Below are 20,328 nucleotides of genomic sequence, written 5' to 3'. Positions count from 1 at the left end.
CAAAAAGCCAAAAAAAAAACCCATTAAAAAACTTATATAACTCTAATAATCGGATGTATGATGCTGATATATGATATACATTTATGTATATACATATATGTATATATATATATATATATATATATATATATATATATATATATATATATATATATATATATATATATATATATATATATATATATATAGAACTCTTATATGTTGTCAGAATGTTTTTTCCATATTTTGTTGACAAAACGTAAAAATTAAAATGCAAGACCGGAATTTTTTATTTTATTAATTGATGGACTGCCTGCCCCAACCAAACCCTCAGTCAATGTAGAAGCACTCCGTTGCGAGTCAGGCTATTTGTCATTCGATGTAGCAGCACTTTGTTGCGAGTCAGGCAATAAGATAGTTGATGTAGCAACACTCCACACATGATTTACAGTAAAAAAAATAATAATAAAAACATTTTATTAAAAAAAATAAAAATAGAAACATTGTTTATATTTTTGAAAACATTCAGAATGTTTTTAAAAACATTCTGGTCAATTAAATTTGCATTTTTTTAAAAAAACAAATAATTTGTAATCAATGGTTTTAACTTTATGACAACACGCAAATGATGGACGAAAGTCAAAAGTAATTAAAAGTGACATATGTGTTGGCGTAAGAACCATTTTTTTCCTTCTGTACTTTTTATATATATATATATATATATATATATATATATATATATATATATATATATATATATATATATATATATATATATATATATATATATATATCAAGAGTATAGGATTTTAACTCATCAAAGAAGTAACTATATGCTTAGATAAGAATAATCCATTTGCTTTAATAAAATTTCCTAGATGATAAAAAAAAAAAGAAAGTAAGGAGAAATTAAGGAGAGCAGTCAAATTTTAACTTTTTTAAAGGTTATTTAAGGACTTTTAAGGAGTTTTTTTTTTTAAAAGGATATTTAAGGTTTTTAAGGAGGAGTGGGAATCCTGTTTTGTCTATTATTTTCATAAAAATAAAATTTAATTCTAATCGATATAATATTTTGTAAAAAAGAATGGTAACATGGTGTGATAAAAAGTATGGAATCATGCACAGAACAGAAAAACACAAAATTTTAGTTACTTTAATTCCTCAGTAAAGTTTCCCCAGTATACTTTTTTTTTTTAATAATATTTTAGATTATTAGTAAAGATTTTCAGAATGCTACTGGATTGCACTTTATGATACATACTCTATATATCATAGAGTCACAGCAATCGCTTAAATGTAGTTCATAAATAGTTAAGCACGGAAGTTGGGAACTTGATGATTTGATGAAGTTATGTTTATGAAAAAAATAGCTTGCAAGAATATCAAGGGAAATATTATACTTCTATAACTCATATTTAATACACTTACAATGAGAAATAGCAGCCATCAAATATTTCTAGCTAGTGTATTGTGTTTTAAAAATTATTATATATTTTTCAAATTATTGCAACATTAACATAGATGACAAATATATATATATATATATATATATATATATATATATATATATATATATATATATATATATATATATATATATATATATATATTTAAACATTTAGATGTTCTAAAATATGATTGTATAATCAGTTGAAACAGAGTCTTTTCTCCCATGAGACTGATTACAAAAAAACTGTTGAACACGTACTCAAATTGCTATTTCGTACATAAAATGTGAGCTACATAACACTTTTTAACAAGGCCTTTACTAGGGTTTGCAATACTGATTAACCGGTAAATCAAATAAAAATGTATAATTTTGTTATTGGTAATTGAATCAATAACCTGTAAACTCAGTACAAAAAAAATATTGATAAATCTGAGAAACTAGAATCTGTTATTGATTACTCATAAAAAAATGCAAACACTTCACAAATATTATAACTGAAAGTAAGATAATTGTTTTTTGTCAGCAAATTTAGGAGAAGTGGAAAAATCAACTTATTTAGAACAAGAATACTTTTGAATGACAAGGAAGAAGAAGATGTTGGTAATTTAGAGCTATTATCTGAAACAAACATTGACACAATTATTAGGCATGCAAGTATTGGTTCGCTGATAGAAAAGATTTGTAAAATTGTCTAAATATTTTGCTTATAACCGACGAAAAATGAAATACTGCAGAAAAATTTCAAACAGGAATTGAGTTGGAACTTTTATAATTTTGGACACTTAAACAGGGTTGATAGGTTTAAACCAATGGTTTAAACCAATCAAAAAAATAACAACTTAAACCAAACTAATTTTTTTAAACAGCTTTAAATTTCCAGAAGGAAAGTAAACCAGGGTTGTGTTTACAAATAGAATTATATCTTTCATGTAAATACTTTCATGAAAATATGAATGCACTTATTTAAATAATAAAGATGTTAAAATCATAGATGCTTCTTAAAATTATTTTCTTATTAATATTAAATTTACAGTATGTTATTTATTTGGCCTATATGTTTTTTTAATGTGGCAAAAGATATTTATTTATATAGAATTTAATATGTATATAGATATATGCTAGGAGTGTTTATATATATATATATATATATATATATATATATATATATATTTTTTTTTTTTTAAACATCTTCGCTTCCAACAAGGCTGCAAGCAGCCACTAATTAAAGTTGGAAGTTACTGTAAGAGAAAAGATGAAGATTGTAGAGCAAGATAACGATTGACGGACGATTTAAAAGATTGCAAATTATATGAATCAGGAAAGCAAGATGAAGGAAGCGAATTCCAAAGAGCTGATGTTCGAGGAAAAAAACTAGACGAATAAGCGTTTTTGGAGCACTTAGGAACAGTCACAGGAAAAGGATGACACTTAATTGAATGACGAGTAACACGAGAATGAATTTTAGTAGATGGCACAAGAGACGCTAGCTCTTTCGAGCAGTGCCCATTATAGTATTTGTAGAAAAGAGAGAGAGAAGCAACATTACGACGATGTGATAATGGTTGAAGGTTGGCTGCAAGAGCAGGTCCAACTATGTTTACAATGCGTTTTTGCACCTTGTCTAAAAGAGAAAGGGCATCATTAGAAGATCCGCCCCAGATATGGCAACAGTATTCCATACAAGGCCGGATTTGAGATTTATAGAGGTAGAGAATAGAATCCAAAGTAAGAAAGTGGCGAGCTCGATAAAGAGATGCAACCTTAGCAGATGCTAATTTTGCAACCGATTTGATATATGGTTTCCAAGAAAGATTGGAAGTAAGAGTTAATCCTAGAAGATGAAGAGTAGGTGACTCATCGAGTACATCACCGTTCATAAATATAGGAAGATCTAAATTATTGCGATAACGATTGGCTGAAAAAAATTGGGTTTTATCTGAATTAAAGTTCACCAGCCACTGTGAGCCCCATGCTGTAGCATAAGTGAGATCCTTTTCAAGCTCAAATGCCCCCTCCAGGCAATCAGAGGGTGTTGGTTTCTTATCACGACAAGAATAAATGGTAGTATCATCAGCAAACAATGCCACCTTAGATGTGAGAATATCTGGAAGATCGTTAATGTAAATTAAAAAGAGTATAGGGCCAAGGATCGAAACCTTGAGGAACCCCTGAAGTTACAGAATAAGAAGAAGAGTGTTGTCCATCGAGGACAACTTTTATGCTACGATTGGAAAGGAAGGATTCAATGATCTTAAAGATGTTGCCGGATACACCATAAGAAGAAAGCTTATGGAGAAGACCAGCATGCCAAACTTTATCAAACGCTTTTGAAATGTCAAGAGCGATGGCCTTAACCTCTCCACCTTCATCTAACGCACGATAAAACCTGTCAGTTATTACTGTTAGCAAATCAGCTGTAGAACGAGAAGATCGAAATCCATATTGATGGTCAGAAAGTAAGATATTAGATTCAAGATGAGAAATTAAGTGTTTGTTAATTAAAGATTCAAAAACCTTGCTTATGATAGGAAGAAGACTTATGGGACGGTAGCTAGACGAATCAGATCGCTCCCCAGAATTTTTGAAGATAGGGATAACAGATGCGGCTTTCCAGCAGGCTGGAAAACAAGACTCTGATAAGCACTTGTTGAATAGTTTTGAGAGTATAGATGACAGCTCTGGAGAACACTTCTGCAAGACAATAACAGGTATGTTGTCTGGGCCACAAGCTGTAGAAGAGTCTAGACAGGAAATCACTTTAGATACAGATGCTGAAGTGATATGAATGTCAAGCAGTGAATCAACCTGTTTGTTGGCAATATCAGGTAGAACGCAATTAGTGGAATCAAGAGATGATATTGATGAAAAGTTTTTAGCAAACAGTTCGGCTTTGTCTTTAGGTGAGGTGACAAAGTCTGAACCATACAAGAGAGGTGGAATTATAGATTTGCCCTTATTATTGATATTATTAAAGATTCTCCAGAAGTCACGAGAGCCTAATTTTTGAGATGAGATACGAGATTTCATGACCTGAGAATAGCGGGTTTTGGCGTTAGACAAAACCTTTTTACAGTTGTTTCTAGCAGTAATGAACAGACGTCTGTTTTCTGGAGAATTGTTTTGCTGATAAATATGGAAGTAACGGTTTCGATTGGCAATCGCAGCAGCACAGTGTGAGGAAAACCATGGAGGAGAGTGAGGCTTGACCTGGAATCGTCGAGAGGGAATAAAAGATTCCATGCCAGCCTGAATCCACGAAGTTATATAAGAAGCACATTTGTCGACAGGAAGTTTAAAGATTTCTACCCAAGGGCCATCACGAAGAAAATCACGGAAAGAATCCCAGTCAGCTTTACTGTAGTTGTAAGAGGTTCGATAGTAGGGGTATTCAGGTGATGAAGAAGAATGAGATATTAGTTTTAAAGAGATCAAACTGTGATCAGAAGCACCTAAGGGTGAATGTGGAGAAACTGAGCACTGACTAGGATCAGAAACAAGACATAAGTCCAGTAGAGAAGGTAAATGATTCGGGTTGTCAGGAAAGCGAGTTGGAAAGTTGACTATTTGAGTTAGGGATTGAGAAAGGCAAAAGTTGTGGGCTTTAATGCCTGCAGAGTCACTGACACTAGAGCCAAGCCATTCAGAGTGGTGAGCATTAAAGTCACCGACAACAACTATATTAGCTGATGGATAAAGAGAGAGGGCTTGGTCAATATGATCAGAAATAACATCAAAAAGTGTACAGTCTTGAGATGAAGGAGATCGATATAGAACAAAGAGAAAGGCGATAGAGTGAAATGGTGCTAAACGAAAGCACATGAAAGAATAGTCTGTGGATTCAAACCTAGTTTCACGACAAACAGGTGAATTCTTACGAATGTAAATGCCCAGGCCAAGCATGTGACTATTGGAGTCTTTACGAATCAGAGGAAGATAACCATCAACACTAAGATCACAAGATGAGACAGCCGAACTCAAATTAGTCTCACAAAGAGCAAGTAGGTCTGGTGAACTTTGCAAGAGATAAGACTCAACAGAAGAAAAGTTACTTCGAAGACCACGAATATTAGTGAATGATAGGTTTAGAGAACTTGGTGATGATGATGGTTTTTTGTATTTTATAGTTTTTGGTACTTTATTCATTTTTAAATTAGATTGAAGAACTTGACTCAAAGCATAGATAGTACTCATAACACCGTTTAATAGCCCAAGCAATTGCCTCATTACTACTAATAAACCCTAAGCCGTAACAAAGGGCTCCAAATGTGGCCTCCGCAATGCACACCAAAAGTACAAACAGGGACACCATCCATGCGCAACATGGCACTGTTAATACTTTGATATTTTTCAGCTGTTGATGGAATCAGCCTCTCTGAGAGCTACCACAGAGTTCGGGAAACCTGACTACCAGCCGGCCTCAGAACCATAAAACTGAGTTTTAGAGCTGTACCCTCATAAGGAGATAATAGAATGAGTTGCCTAGTCATAAAAACAGTGACACAAGCAAACCCATGCATTGAGTCAAGAAGATCCAGCATTCAACATCCTAAACTGGAAACAATGTATTAAAAATACATCTGCGCCAGCCTAATAGATGAAGAAGGGGTGCGAGGCTGGTCAACAGATAGAATCTGTTTACCCCTTAAGTCTTTGCTTAGGAGGCCTTCTACAAGACAGTAGCTGGGTGCATTTAACATCTGCCCAAGATGAGATATGTATATATATATATATACATACATTATATATATATATATATATCAGTGACATACTTAAATTTTATTTGGGAATACCATCTTTTTTTATCAAAGTGGGAGGGGAGGGGAGAAAGTAAGTTCTTTTTGTAGCCTCCCTCTCCCCACCCAATTAAAACTGGCGCCATGGCAATGATTTTTAAATATCGCTTTGTTTGTGTTTACCTTTAGTTTTAACAGAAGATGAGCTGTTTTAAAATAGTGTCTTGTTGTATAAGACATTTCTTTGAATACATGAATTTTGCAGTTGACATAAACATATGCTTTTTAAGTTATGCAAAGAAAAACTATTTTATTTAAGATTTTAATAAATGTTCCAGTTGCAAATACTTCTTTATTTATAAATATTTATTGAAAATGATTTAAACTATTTTAAACATTTAGTAACTATATTTAAGTAATTTTAATTTTAGTAGTTATAATAGTATGTTCATATAATAGAAACAATTTTTGATCAATATTTACAAATAGGGTAGTATTTGTAAAATCAAAATCATAGTAATTACACCCATTAAATGCTTACATCTTCTATTCAAATAGTTATTGCCTATATATAATGTAGAGGTAATATAAAATCAATGCAAGTATTGTCATCTGAAGGAGATATAATAATAACTTATGGGTGTGCTGCTCATTTGCTAAAATTTTTCAGCAAATGATCTTAACATTGTAAATGTGAGCAAGCATATTACACAAATAATAAAATATATACAAAATAATTATCAAGCTGGAGCAAATTATAGAGGAGGTGGAGGAACACAATTACTACTTCCTACTGAAACATGCTGGAATTCTTTATGTGATTCACTTTAAAAATGTCAATAACTGGAGCATCATTTTGAAAATGTTTGAAAAAATAGAGACTTGAATCCCATGATCAATAGAAAAGTAAGTGATAAAGCAAAATGCTGAATATTTATTAAAAATATTAAAACTAGATAAGTTGCAAAGAGATCAAACAAAAATAAGTGGCACTGTTGAAGTTTTTAAAGAGCTGATAAACATGTTATTATTTTTATCAACTGAAAAAAAAAAAAAATTGGAAACTATTTATCTTCAAACTGTCAGTGATGCTAATTTCCTTGCAAACATGCTAGATCTTAGATAGTTTAGATCTAATCTTTATGAAAAAAAAAATGAGGCTGCTATGACCTTTGCAGATAAAGAATTTAAGAACTTATTACCAATAATATTCAAGTTGAAAGCTAAATCTGCTTCATTTGATAATAGCTATATGTGTGAATCTGTTTTAAAAAGTAATAGAATGGTGAAAATCTCTAAAATCTTTGGACTTTGATAATGTTGCATTATCATGGATATTGAAGATTTGTTTTTTTGTTTGAATTTTGTACTTAGTTTTCAAGGGGCAAAATAACTTAAATTTGTTAGCTAAAAAGTTATAAAAACAAAACAAAACAATAAACTTACGAATACAAAAGTAATAACACTTTTTAACACAGTCGATAACTGTATTAAAAAAATAATAAAACTATAATTATTAATTAGTTATTAATTTTATAACCCACATATAGTCTATGAAAACGCGCATAATTTTAAAACCAATTTTTATTGGTTGATTTTAAAATTAATGCGCATTTTTTTGGACCATTAGTCACATTTTAGAAATGCTAAACATTTCTTATAAAGCACATATTTGTTTAGGTTCTTGAAATTTTTAGTATTATTTGACTATCCACTATATTTTTTTAGATGTTTTTCTACTTCAATTAAAATTTGGGATTACAAATGTTGTTTAAACAAAGAATGAATTATAACAGTTGCAAGTGCATTATAAAATAATTATTAAGTGTTATCACTTTTATAATGCAGTAAGCGACTAGAGTGTTATTACTTTTGTAGTCAGAAGTTTATCGTTTTGTTTTTATAACTTATTTAAAGTAATAAAAACAAAACTAAAGTTCATGGTTTTACATGAACTAAAATTTTGAAGACCAGATTTTTTTTTTGCAGATATCACAAATTGTGATCGCTTAATTCAACCCTTCTTTTCAACCTTTATATGTATATATATTTGATGTTAAGATTAAATATATATATATATATATATATATATATATATATATATATATATATATATATATATATATATATATATATAAATGAAGGAAGGGGGAAGGGGGACTTTAAAGTACACATAGCAACAGGGAGAGATTAGGGCAAATTTCTAAATTTTCTGTGTATGTACTTTATGAATAACCCTTAATGACTCTTGATTACTTGCTGGGTTCTTGTAGGTAAATTACTTGATTACTTGCAGGTATATCACTGATATTTTTTTCTACAAAAATATATATAAATTTTGGTCTCAATTATGATAAGATTTTAAAATTTACTTTTAAAACTTTTTCAAAGTTATTTTTCTTTTACTCTAAATTTGTAATTATTTAACACAACTACTTAAACCCTTTTTAACATAGGTCTCGTAAATCTAGATTTGTATTTAGAGCTCATATTATGTGAAAACGGGAAATATTTATATTATACAAGACTAACTTCAATAAAAATGTGGCAAAGCTCGATGTTTTCTTTTTTACCAAAACAAATTTATGATCATACAAAAGCAAAAACATTTAAATAAATAACTTAATAATTAAAATAAAGTTAATAGTTTAAAATTTGGCTTTAGATATAAAAAGTTCAAAAAAGAGGATTTGAAAAAAGAACTTCAACTCCTCATCAAACAATAGATTACAGTAACAAGTTTATTATAGTTTTGAATAATAATATCAAATTTTAAAAATGTGATGCAATTATTCAAACAATATTTAAAGGCTTTTGCAATAAAATAAGAAATTATGAATTGCAGTATTAGTAGCAGTTTTGTCTGATGAATCAAAAAATATGCTAATTTTGAATCCATTTATTGTAGAAATTGAAATCCATTTATGGTCGAAATTAGATTTCATTAATACTGGAAATAAAAATGCTATATATAAAATCTGTGAAAATTTATCAAATATAAAATAACAAAATTTATCAAAAAATGTAATACAAAAATCGAATTTTGGTGCATTATAATGCAACAAATTTTTAAAATGGTATTATATGGCATTATAATGCATTATAATGGTAATAATATTATTACCATAAAACAAATAGAAACTTTGGTGGGACATAATGGATAACTGTGTGTGCAAAACTCAAAAATTTACTCCATACGAAAACTTTTAGAATAAGTTGCAATGCAGAAACTTTAGATTTATTAGTATAGCATACACTAACTCAAAATATAAGAAAAATAGCATCAAAACATATTTCAGATTGAAGTCCTTAAACTAAGTAAATCTTTGAATTTTGATAAGGGTCTTAACAACATAGAATTTAAGAGGCATTCAAGCAAAAAAGAACTTCTCTTTTTTGTTAATGCTGGAAAAAAAATTCATGAACGCTCAACTATGCTGAGCGACAATAACACCTCTAAGTTGATAACTTGGTTAAAGACATTTTTGTCGATAATACTTACCAGGTACGTGCGTAAAAAATCAAACTATTTATATATTTAATTATAATATATCATTGAAAAGAGCTTTAAATTTGTATTACAATGGCAAAACTTTTCATAAAAACAAATGCTTCTACAAAATGTTGTGCATATTTAAGTAACAAACTTGTTTACAACGTTTGCACGAATTAACGGACTAAACTCTAGGATTTAGTGTTCGGTTAACGGTAGTTTTGTAATGGTGCTTTGTAGTCGTTTTGAAGATATGCATAGTAGGGTGGAGCGATTTTCATAGCAAAAAAAAAAGGAGTTTAAAAACCAATATTACTGAGACACGAATCAATGTCTAATAATTATAAGATAAAAATAAAAAAATATTTTTTGATTTTGATGAGATCTTGAGGGTCCTCTTTGGAATTTAAATTCTTGACAGGTCCTAATATTTTTGAATTTTTTTTTTTCTAAACCATATCAACCTTGGACTCAAAAAAAGCAGAAAAAAATGCTTGTTTCATAAATAATAATTTTATTAAAAAAAATTTTTAGTGAAAAAAATACTTGCAAAAATATACCTTAAAACCCCTGTTTTGTTGAGGACGGGGGTTTTTAATGAAAAAAACAACTCTATTTTTTTAATTTTAATTTTTTAATAAAAACAAATATTATTTTCAAAATCAGCATATTATTTTTCTTCTTTTAAGTATCAAGTTGATATACTTTAGAAAAAAGAGGAACCTCAAGAACTCATCATCAAGAATAACTCAACCGAGCATGCAATTATTCGTTGGTACGTGAGATTTCCAATTCTTTTGAAAAATCTCAATTTACATTAGGAATTTTTATCGATCTTTCAAAAGCATATGATACTGTGGATCATGATATTTTACTTTATAAACTTAATTATTACGGAATAAATGAAAGAGTTAGTAAATGGTTTCAAAGTTATTTATCCAACAGAAATCAATTTGTTTCTTGTAATGATCTTAATCATACACAGTTTTTAAATGTTTCCTGTGGTGTTCCGCAAGGTTCCATCCTAGGCCCTCTTTTGTCCTTAATATATATCAACGACTTGCATAAAGCATCAAATCTTCTAAGTATTATGTTTGCTGATGACATAAACTTATTTCTATCTAACAGTGACATCTACCTACTATTCTCCGTTATGAACAAAGAACTTCAAAACATATCTAAATGGTTTAAAAGTAACAAATTAACATTAAATGTAAACAAAACAAAATGGATTTTTTTCCACCCGCTCTCCAAAAAACGCTCTCTACCCCAAAATTTACCAAAAATTTTTATTGACCATAATGAAATAAAAAGAGATTCTGTAACTAAATACCTGGGGGTTTTCATTGACGAGAACATCACATGGAAACATCATATTAACTATGTCTGCTCGAAAGTTTAAAAAAGTATTGGAATTCTATATAAGGCGCGTACTCCTTTAGATAAAAATAATTTAACTAAACTTTATTATTTTTTTATTCATAGTTATATAAGTTATGGAATTATTGCCTGGGGTAGTACTGATCAATGCAAGTTACAATGTCTCCATCGCCGTCAGAAACATGCGATCCGTGTAATTAATTTTGCGGATCGGTTCTCAAATTCCTCAATATTTTTCAATCAAATGAAAATCCTCAATGTTTATAAACTAAATCTATATAAAAATTTATCTTTTGTTTATATATGGAAGTATGATTTATCTCCTTTAATTTTTAAAGACCTTTTTATTTTGAAACCTTTAAGCAAGTTTAACATGAGGAATAATAACTATTTAAATAAACCACTCTGTCGAACAAAGTTCAATCAATTCTGTATCACTTATCGTGCAGCTCATCTCTGGAACAAAATTATTTTGCCTAACTTCGGCTTACCCCTAACTTATTCTGTTTTTAAAATTAAATTAAAAGATCTCATTCTCTCTATTGAAAATATCTTAGAATATTTTTAATTTGTCTTATGATATATAATAATTTTGAAATGTATGTTCAATCTTTGTTTTATACTTGTTGGCAATTTGTTTCTATTTATCTAAGTACTATTTTAATATTTTTATGTTAATTTTTTACGTTCTCTTATTGTAAAAAGGCGTTTTTATAATACTTTACGTACTCTGTTTTGTAAAAGGCTTCTGACGATAAGATCATTTGATCTTCTTTTAGAAGCCTTGTTTGTATTTGAAAAAAATATGTAATTTATATATATTACGTCAAATGTAAACAAAAACTTACGAAAAAAAAAAAAAAAAAAAAAATCTAAACTAAAAAAAAAAAGAGTAAGGTTCTTTTTTCACCAAAAGATATTGATTTGCTGCTCAGGCAAATCAAATTTCGAAAATTTCATTATCAATATATTATCAATTCATAATCAATATATTCAATAAAATTATTTTCAATTTTAAAAATTTCAAAATTTTGTTTTTTTTTTGGGGGAAAAAAAAAACAAATTACATTTTTATGGCTCCATTTAAGTATTGCGAAATAGAAACAGAACGTCACATAAATTGATACAATAACAACAAGTTCGAAAAATTAGAAAAGATTACTTTTTGCAATTTTTTAAGATATAAAATAGTATATAAAATCTAATACTGATAAAGTATTTATATTAGCCATATATTTAGCTTCTGTATTTTACGGTAGTTTCACAGGATATTATCTTATATAATAAGTTTATAAAAAATCTTTTTCAGAATGAATTTAAATATTAAAAATGAATGCAAAATGCGGATCTGGGCGACCAGCAAGAAAAAGAACACATAATATTATAACTAGACATCAAAGTGAAAAATATGCTGGGTTACCAAATGAACGACCTGTTAGTGGTCTCCCAACATATAAACAGATTATTCAATATACGTATAAAGTTGAAAAAGAAATGATTACAACTGAAAATATCGATTCTTCTAACCATAGTTTTAAAAGTGAGTGAAGAAATTTGAAAAATTTGGAAAAACTCGAATCCAAATATTTTTCTAATAAAGGAGAAACCTTTAAGAAATAAGGTAAAAAAAACATTTCAAAAAGTAATTGCAGCTGAACGATCTAAAGCTTCAAAGCATAAAAACAGTGTTGGTTGGAAAAATTACCTTTAAAAGTTATTTGATATACCAGCTTGCAGAAGTGAACTTCCTCTTTTAAATTTTGATTACAGGTTTAAAGTTAATGATACATTTTTAAAAAGCCACAATATTAAACAATATGTTTGTTCAAACAAATTTGTAACTAAACTGCCAACAAATTTTACACTTGTACAGTTTTTTATTTCTTCCCCAAAATATGACATTATATTTTATTATGCATATTACCCTTTAGAAATGTTTGATGCAAGAGTTGCTCTAACGAGTACTATGTATGTCTCTGTGAAGAAAACAAACAGAAGACATTTAGTTTTTTTGTATTATTTTTTTTTATGCTTAAAATTTTTTAAAATACTTTCTTTAAGGTTCCAGTTCTAGAATGAGAGAACTTAAATGATCAGAAAGACAGGCGAGGGCCCTATGGTATGTAGCAGATAGGCCAAATTGACAAGAAAGAGACGGCCAAGATTGCAATAAAAAAAAAATTAAGGAGAAAATTAATATAACAAGTGACATGATACTCCTTTCAGATAATAATTGTATCAGTAAAACTTCTGATGTGGAAATGATGTTATCAATGATGATTATAAAAATCAGAATTATGAGTTTTTTTGCAAAACCACTATGCGAAAAAAATTAAACAGATTTAACTAACATCGCCAAAGCTGCTATAAGGTTCGAAGTGACGCTGCAACATCTGCCATAGCAATTTCTTGATAGACCTTCAAGTTATGCTACCTTGATAGACTTTCCGACCTTGATAGCTACCTTGATAGACTTTCAAATTATAACTCAAAATTGCAGATCACAAATTTCACTGAAAAAATAAATTTGACACAAAAAGCGTGTTTCAACCATGATAAGCGAAAAAATTGGTCAAACAGCTTATGCAGGTGATTTGCATGATTTACCAATAGTTGATTTTGTTCCTATTTATTCAGAGATTAACTCCTACGCAAACTCTAATATTTTATCTGATCTTAGTACAGATCAACGTAAACTTTACAAATACTGTATTAGAATGTTTGAGTTGTGCACAATTACAAAGTTTGGCCTTTACAAAGATGCTCCTAGACTTTTTTACAATAGAGCTTGTTAAAAATTAGACAGACAATATACAACAAACATTTTTTTCAAAATCTTCAAGGAAACTCTTATTGCTTTTTTCAAAAAAACTTTTTATATTCTATGTTGCAAGATGATGAAAAAGATATAAGGGCTCAAGCTATTAAGAAAGTTTTGCACACAAGGCAATCAAGAGAAGTAAATCCTAAAGTCAAACCAAAAATTAAAGCAAAATTAATTATGCGTATCAACTTTCACGCTGATATATGGAGTGGTTTAGCCGATGTTTCGTTAATTAATGTCGAACTTCTATCCTAATTTCATCATTTGAGTTAGAGAATGCTTTGCAAACTTCTAAAAAAGTTTTCTTACGGATTTACCCAATAGTTTGTAATCAGTGGAAAGGTCTGTGAAGCTTGTATCGGAGGCATCAAAGATAGTTTATGGTCAAGTAAAGAAACAAAACTTTATTCTAATTAAAACCAAAGCAGAGCAGAAAATAAGTGCAGTTCATCTAAAACTAATTATTTTAAACCTTTTTCTTGCGAAAGTGTTTTTTTTTTCAATTTGAATTTGGTTCACATACCTAAGTCCGAGGGCACCCTTGACTTGACTACTGTCAAGAATTTTTTTTTTAATGATAAGTCCCTTAACTCCGAAATCACCCGTGCGCAGAGAAAACATGTTGAACGCGGTAATTTCAGATATAAATAAGGGCTAAAGCAGGCAGAATAAAAATTTGAATGGATAAAACAGGTTTTGAAAAAGTTATGGGGAGGAGATCGCCCCTCTGCCCCCTGTTCCCATGCCATTATTAAAGATTATGTGGTAAATATTTATTCCATAATATTCAAATATTCTAATTGAAAGAATATTTGTATCAAAGTTTGTACTAATGTATATAAATATTGAAAATGCCATAAAAAATGAATAATTGGATTTTTATTAACTTATTACAATAATCAAACTTGCACAAGAAAAGTTTAGTATTGATAAAGGAAACCAACACCAGGCTTTCATATGCTGACAAATGAGATTGCTGCGTCCGAACTAGTATTACAAAAAAACTTTTAAAAAAGATTACTGTAGGTACTTGTCACCCTAATCCACTCGGATGTCTATTAGCTAGCCAACCTGTGATTTAGTTTAATTAGCTGGCCTTAAACGAATTTTATGAAGAAGTTGTTGTGTGACAAGGTGTTGAATGTTTTGGTAAAATTGATAAAAATATTTTAGCTAGGTGTTCACGGTAAACTGCTTTCATTAAATGTTACGGGATTCAATCAAATTTTTTTGGCAGCTTTTGTTATGTACAAATCCATATTGAGACTTTGATATTAGATTGTGCACAGCTTTTTATAATCCTATATATAATAATTCTCTTCTTAACCTTGTGAGAGACACAAGCTTATAGTTATAAGTCTTGACTTTGTTTCCTTTTTTGAGGGTAGGCATGACATTTAACTTGCGTTGAGACTTTAACAATCCATAGGGAACCGTTAAACCTTAGCAAATAAAGTTTTTTTTTTACTTCAATGTCGTCAAAAAATAATTCAAGTTTTTATTTTAGTATTTTTTTTCTTTGATAACAAAAAAAAAAAAACAAATTCTTTTAAACTATAATTCTTTGGTAATATAAATAATTGCAATGCTTGAAGGAAATATATTTTTGTGTAATAAGCTCAGCACTTTCTTTTACATTTTGAAGTCATACAGGACGGAGAAAAATGTAGAGGATGGTTTTTCATTAGTCTAGTGATTCGTCAGATTCTTCAATAAAAAGTCTATTTGGAACGATGCAAGATACAAATGAAGGTTGTTCCTCTACATAACTGATATCTATCTCGTCTTCTGTACTAAGTTTGAATCATCAAATCCTACTTTGTGTATAAAGACAAGAATAGATTTTTTAGGAGCTGTTACAAATTCATTGAGTATTTTTAACAACCTGTATCGTCAATAAAGCTCTGTAAATCAACTGAGGCTAAACAATTAGTAGTTTGTATTCCACAACAAGGTATGCATAAATCTTTTTCTTCCCTTACTTCATTATACGTTAGATATAATTTGTTTCCTTTAAAATCTGCTCTAATGCGAATTGCTTGATAGTCGGCTTTACTAAGTCGGCAGTTCAAAGTCAAAGCTAATGCTTCCATTCCAGTATACATTGTTGTTGAATAAACTGCACCATCTTTCTCTGATTTTAATATTTGATTCACAAACTTAAATGTAAAAATTAAAGATGACGTATAATATGGATGTTAATAAACCTTTGCATCGCTTTTTTTTCCTCTTTTGAATTATAATTGGGTAAAACAATTCCTCTCTTTTGACAGCAATGTTTGTTTTTTCTGCTCTCCTCTCCTTTGTTTATATAGAACAGCGCTGGCCAGAATTTTAGACGCGAGAGCTGCATATAAATAATGACGTGGCCGAAGAGCCTCAATAAATATGTTGCTACGCCAACTTCATCTTTAAAAAAAATAATTGGCGAATGTAAATTTAGATTTTTTTTATACATCAATATTTTGATTTTTTAGATGGAACTTGTACTTTTATAGATAAACTTAGTTATGTACACAATTTATAATTAGTATTTAGTTTTTTTTACAAGAAAGAAAGCAAAAGCTATTCTTTAAATGTAAACTTGGCTACATAAAATCTGATTCCGTTTTATTCACACTAGAAAACCATTTGGAGAAAAAGTTGAGAAAGCATCTCTAAATCATAATTTTTTTTTGAATTAACACAATTACAACAACCATAAATTTCCTTATAAAAATAATTGTAAGCAAAATATAAAAATCTAAAGATAAAAAGGTTTCTTTGAGAAAAAGTTATTTTTAATGTATTTGAATTAAACTTGTTTTATTCGAATTGAACTTGCTTATAACCACTTAATAGCATAAGTTACTAAAAACTTCAAAAAAAAATTTCAATGAACTTTAATTAAGTTCAAATTACTTTTATTTTTACAATTAAAAAATATCTTTTCATCATTCAGCAAAAAATTAGACATAACAGAGAGAATTCTTTTTATAACATCAATTATTTATTGTAAAAGACCATTAGAAAATTCTTCTTGTATAACAACTTGCATAATTTACTATAAATTTATTAGGCACTAAGATTTTCAACACAACTGGTAAGTTTTTTAAAATCTGGTTTCAAGCTTGTAGTTGATATTCTAAGCAACTGTAACAAATGTTCACTAGTTAGATTGGCACGATACTTTGATTTAACAAATTTCATAGTCGAAAATAAAGATTCACATGTATATGTTAAACCAACAATTGAAATAAGTTTTATACTAATCCTTTTTAGATAAGGATACTTAACTTCAGGAAACATTTTCCAAAAATCTAATAAAGCTAGTGTTTTATGCAGCATTTGAAGATTTTGATCTTCTTGGAGATTTAGTAATTCTATTTCAAATTGAGATGTTTCTGCAAGTATATTTTCTGGTATTGGACAACCATCACTAATAATATCATTATTAGTGATGGTTGTCCAATACCAGATCAGTATGATGATCATAAGATTGAATTATACCATATCTGGTATAATTCAATCTTATGATCATCATACTGAATTGTAGGATTAGGATTATAAATTATCTTTTTCATTTGAGGAAAATGATTAAAAGTTTTTAAGGTTAGATCTTTCTGAAATTGAGCAATTTTTCTTGAATACTGTTTGTTGTCTGAGCAAGATCAGATATATTTTTTTTTCCCCTGAAGCGACAAATTCAGATTTTGTTAATGTTGCATTACATCAGTTAAAAATAAAAGATCTTGCAAAAAATTGGTTTGTCAGCAAGATCCAATTCACTAATGAAATTTTTTAACTGTCTGTGATTTTTTGCATTAGATCGAATATAATTTACAATCTCCAGCAAGTGTCTTTTAGCTTTACTAAACCTAGCAACTCTTCTTTCACAAGTACATCTGATGTTACATATCTAACAAATACTTCCATTTGAGATTTATCTTGAATATCTGTTGATTCATCCAATGCTAAACTGAATGCTTCAGAATTTTGAAGTCATTTAACAAATGCTGTTTAACTTCAACACTAATCAAAGTAATTCTACTTTCAGTATGTCGAGAAACAGAAATATCTGAAATTAATCTTTGAATTTTGCTATTAATAGGATCTAAAACTGAGATCACATCAAAAAGATTTTGTTTTACAAACTCTCCATCGGTTTAAGGATGTTTACTTTTTGAAATGTTCCAAGCTATAATAAAACTTGTTTCTGTTGTAATATTTAACTCTTTGCTGGAAGATCAAATATTCATTTGTTGATTTTTAAATACTGTTTTAAGCAACTCGATTTTTTTTTTTTAATGACATGAATTTATTGGGTATTCTTCGCAAAAACACATATGCTTTGTTTCATAGTGACGTTTAACATTACATGTCTTATTATGAGCAAGTTCAGTATTACAAATTACATAGGTTTATTTTCTTTTTCAATAAATGCGTATTTCTCTGACCAATTACCATGAAATGATCTGTTCTTATCTTCAATTTTTCTTTTCTTACTTTCATTGTGAAGTGCTTTATAGCTTTTGCTGTATCCATTTTTCAAACAATGTCTTCCGGCTATGAATAGTTCAAGTTTTTGTTATCTGTAGATCAACAAAACTTTTGAAAAGAGCCGCAATGACGTTTTAAGAGCCGCATGCGGCTCGCGAGCCGCTATTTGGTCATCCATGAAATAGAGGCTTGTATTTGCCTATGTAGTTTTTTTTGTAACCAAATTTTGTAATGCAACTCAAATCTATCCTTGTATTTTTTTAATTTATTCCTTTTTTTAAAATTGCTTAAAAAATACTTTAATGTCTATGTCAGAGATTCTTGTAACTTTATAAGCATCAGGATCGGTAACTGATTAGATTAAGTTGTTTTCCAAAGCATGAAACAATTTTATAGTCTAGACGCTACGTGTAATTTTTTCTTGGAAATGAAGTGGACATTACAAAAACTAATTAAATAGTTTAAGATTGATGTCTTGAGTAAGAAAAACTTTACGTGCCTTTCGGAAAGTGCCTAAAGGGTCAAATTTAGGCCCTTTTTTAGTACTGATGACGTCACGCTAATGCATATATACTTTTTTATCAAAGTAAAAAATACAGATTTAGGTTAAAAGTTAGATAACCTCTTAAGAAAACCTTATAATAAATAACAACATCTTGAGAAAAACTTACGAGCAATTCTAAAAGTGCTTATAAGGTCAACTTTAGCCCTTACTAGGTACTGATGACGTCACGCTAATCGTTTTTTCAAATATATATATATATATATATATATATATATATATATATATATATATATTTACGTTAAACGAAATATAAATTCATCCTAAAATAACATTTCGTGAACAGGTTTTTAAGAGAGAAAATAGTACAAGAGGCGAAGTTCTTGATTGATGACTTCATTTACATCAAGGATAAATACATTTTCGATTTTTTTGCATGCGCGTGTGTTTGTGTGCGTATATATATATATATATATATATATATATATATATATATATATATATATATATATATATATGTATATATATATATATATATATATATATATACATATATATATATATATACATACAGAGGTATATACAGTATATGTATGTATACATATACAGGGGCGCACAGTGTGTGGGTCAGTCTCCCTTAGGCAACACGTTTATGGGTCATCATTAGTGGACAAAAAAATACTAGAAGTAGTTTATTATTTTTATTTTAGTGATGCTAAGGCAGGGGCATTCAGTAAATTTTTAACGATTTACCCCGGGCATCATGAAGTCTTTATGAGCTCCTGTACATATATATATATACATATATATATATATATATACATACATATATATATATATATATATATATATATATATATATATATATATATATATATATATATATATATATATATATATATATATATATATATATACAGTCTTGGACAAAACATTAGCAACCAACATCGAACAATGCTAAAAAGTGTTCCTAATTTTACATGTCTTAAAAACGGAACGAACTATACTACCACAGCAAGTTTCCAGAAGCATGCAGAAGCTTCCAGAAGTTTCCAGAGAAAGAATCTGGAAGAATCCAGTAGCATCCAGATATATCCACAAACATTCAGAAGCATCCAGACGCATCCAGACGCATCCAGAAGCATCGAAAAGAAGCATCTAGAATCTTCCAGAACAGGTTCACACAAGATCATTTTACTATAAAAGAGACATGTAAATTGACATGAAATTCAGTCAATATATGGAAGTCAATCAGTCAGTATTATCAAGACAGTTTATCGAAGTGAGTTTTATCAAAGTGTTTTATCGAAGAACATCAATACAAGAAGTGAAATACAACAAGTGTTTCATTACATCAATACAGTCCACATCCAACCAAGACGTTGTGTTCCACAGAGCATTATTGTATCATCACAAGGTAAATGTAACACGGTAAGCCTTGAGAAGCGTGATTATTTATTTTTATTATTTTTATGACTTCAATTGCAA

The 20,328-nt window shown here is 29.0% G+C and overlaps 1 protein-coding gene across 1 annotated transcript; it reads right to left on the bottom strand.

The window, feature by feature from the left end:
• Window positions 1-16,913: 16,913 nt before the first annotated feature.
• LOC136083272 (EPM2A-interacting protein 1-like) lies at window positions 16,914-17,333 on the bottom strand. Its single transcript, XM_065802672.1, has one exon. It carries the CDS (start codon window positions 17,331-17,333, stop codon window positions 16,914-16,916), a length of 420 nt encoding a protein of 139 aa, XP_065658744.1.
• Window positions 17,334-20,328: the final 2,995 nt, after the last annotated feature.

This window comes from Hydra vulgaris, chromosome 08 (assembly GCF_038396675.1).
Source record: "Hydra vulgaris chromosome 08, alternate assembly HydraT2T_AEP".
NCBI classification, from domain to species: Eukaryota; Metazoa; Cnidaria; class Hydrozoa; order Anthoathecata; family Hydridae; genus Hydra; species Hydra vulgaris.
The sequence above is the reverse complement of the archived record's forward strand: the minus strand, read 5'-3'. Positions and strand labels throughout refer to the sequence as shown.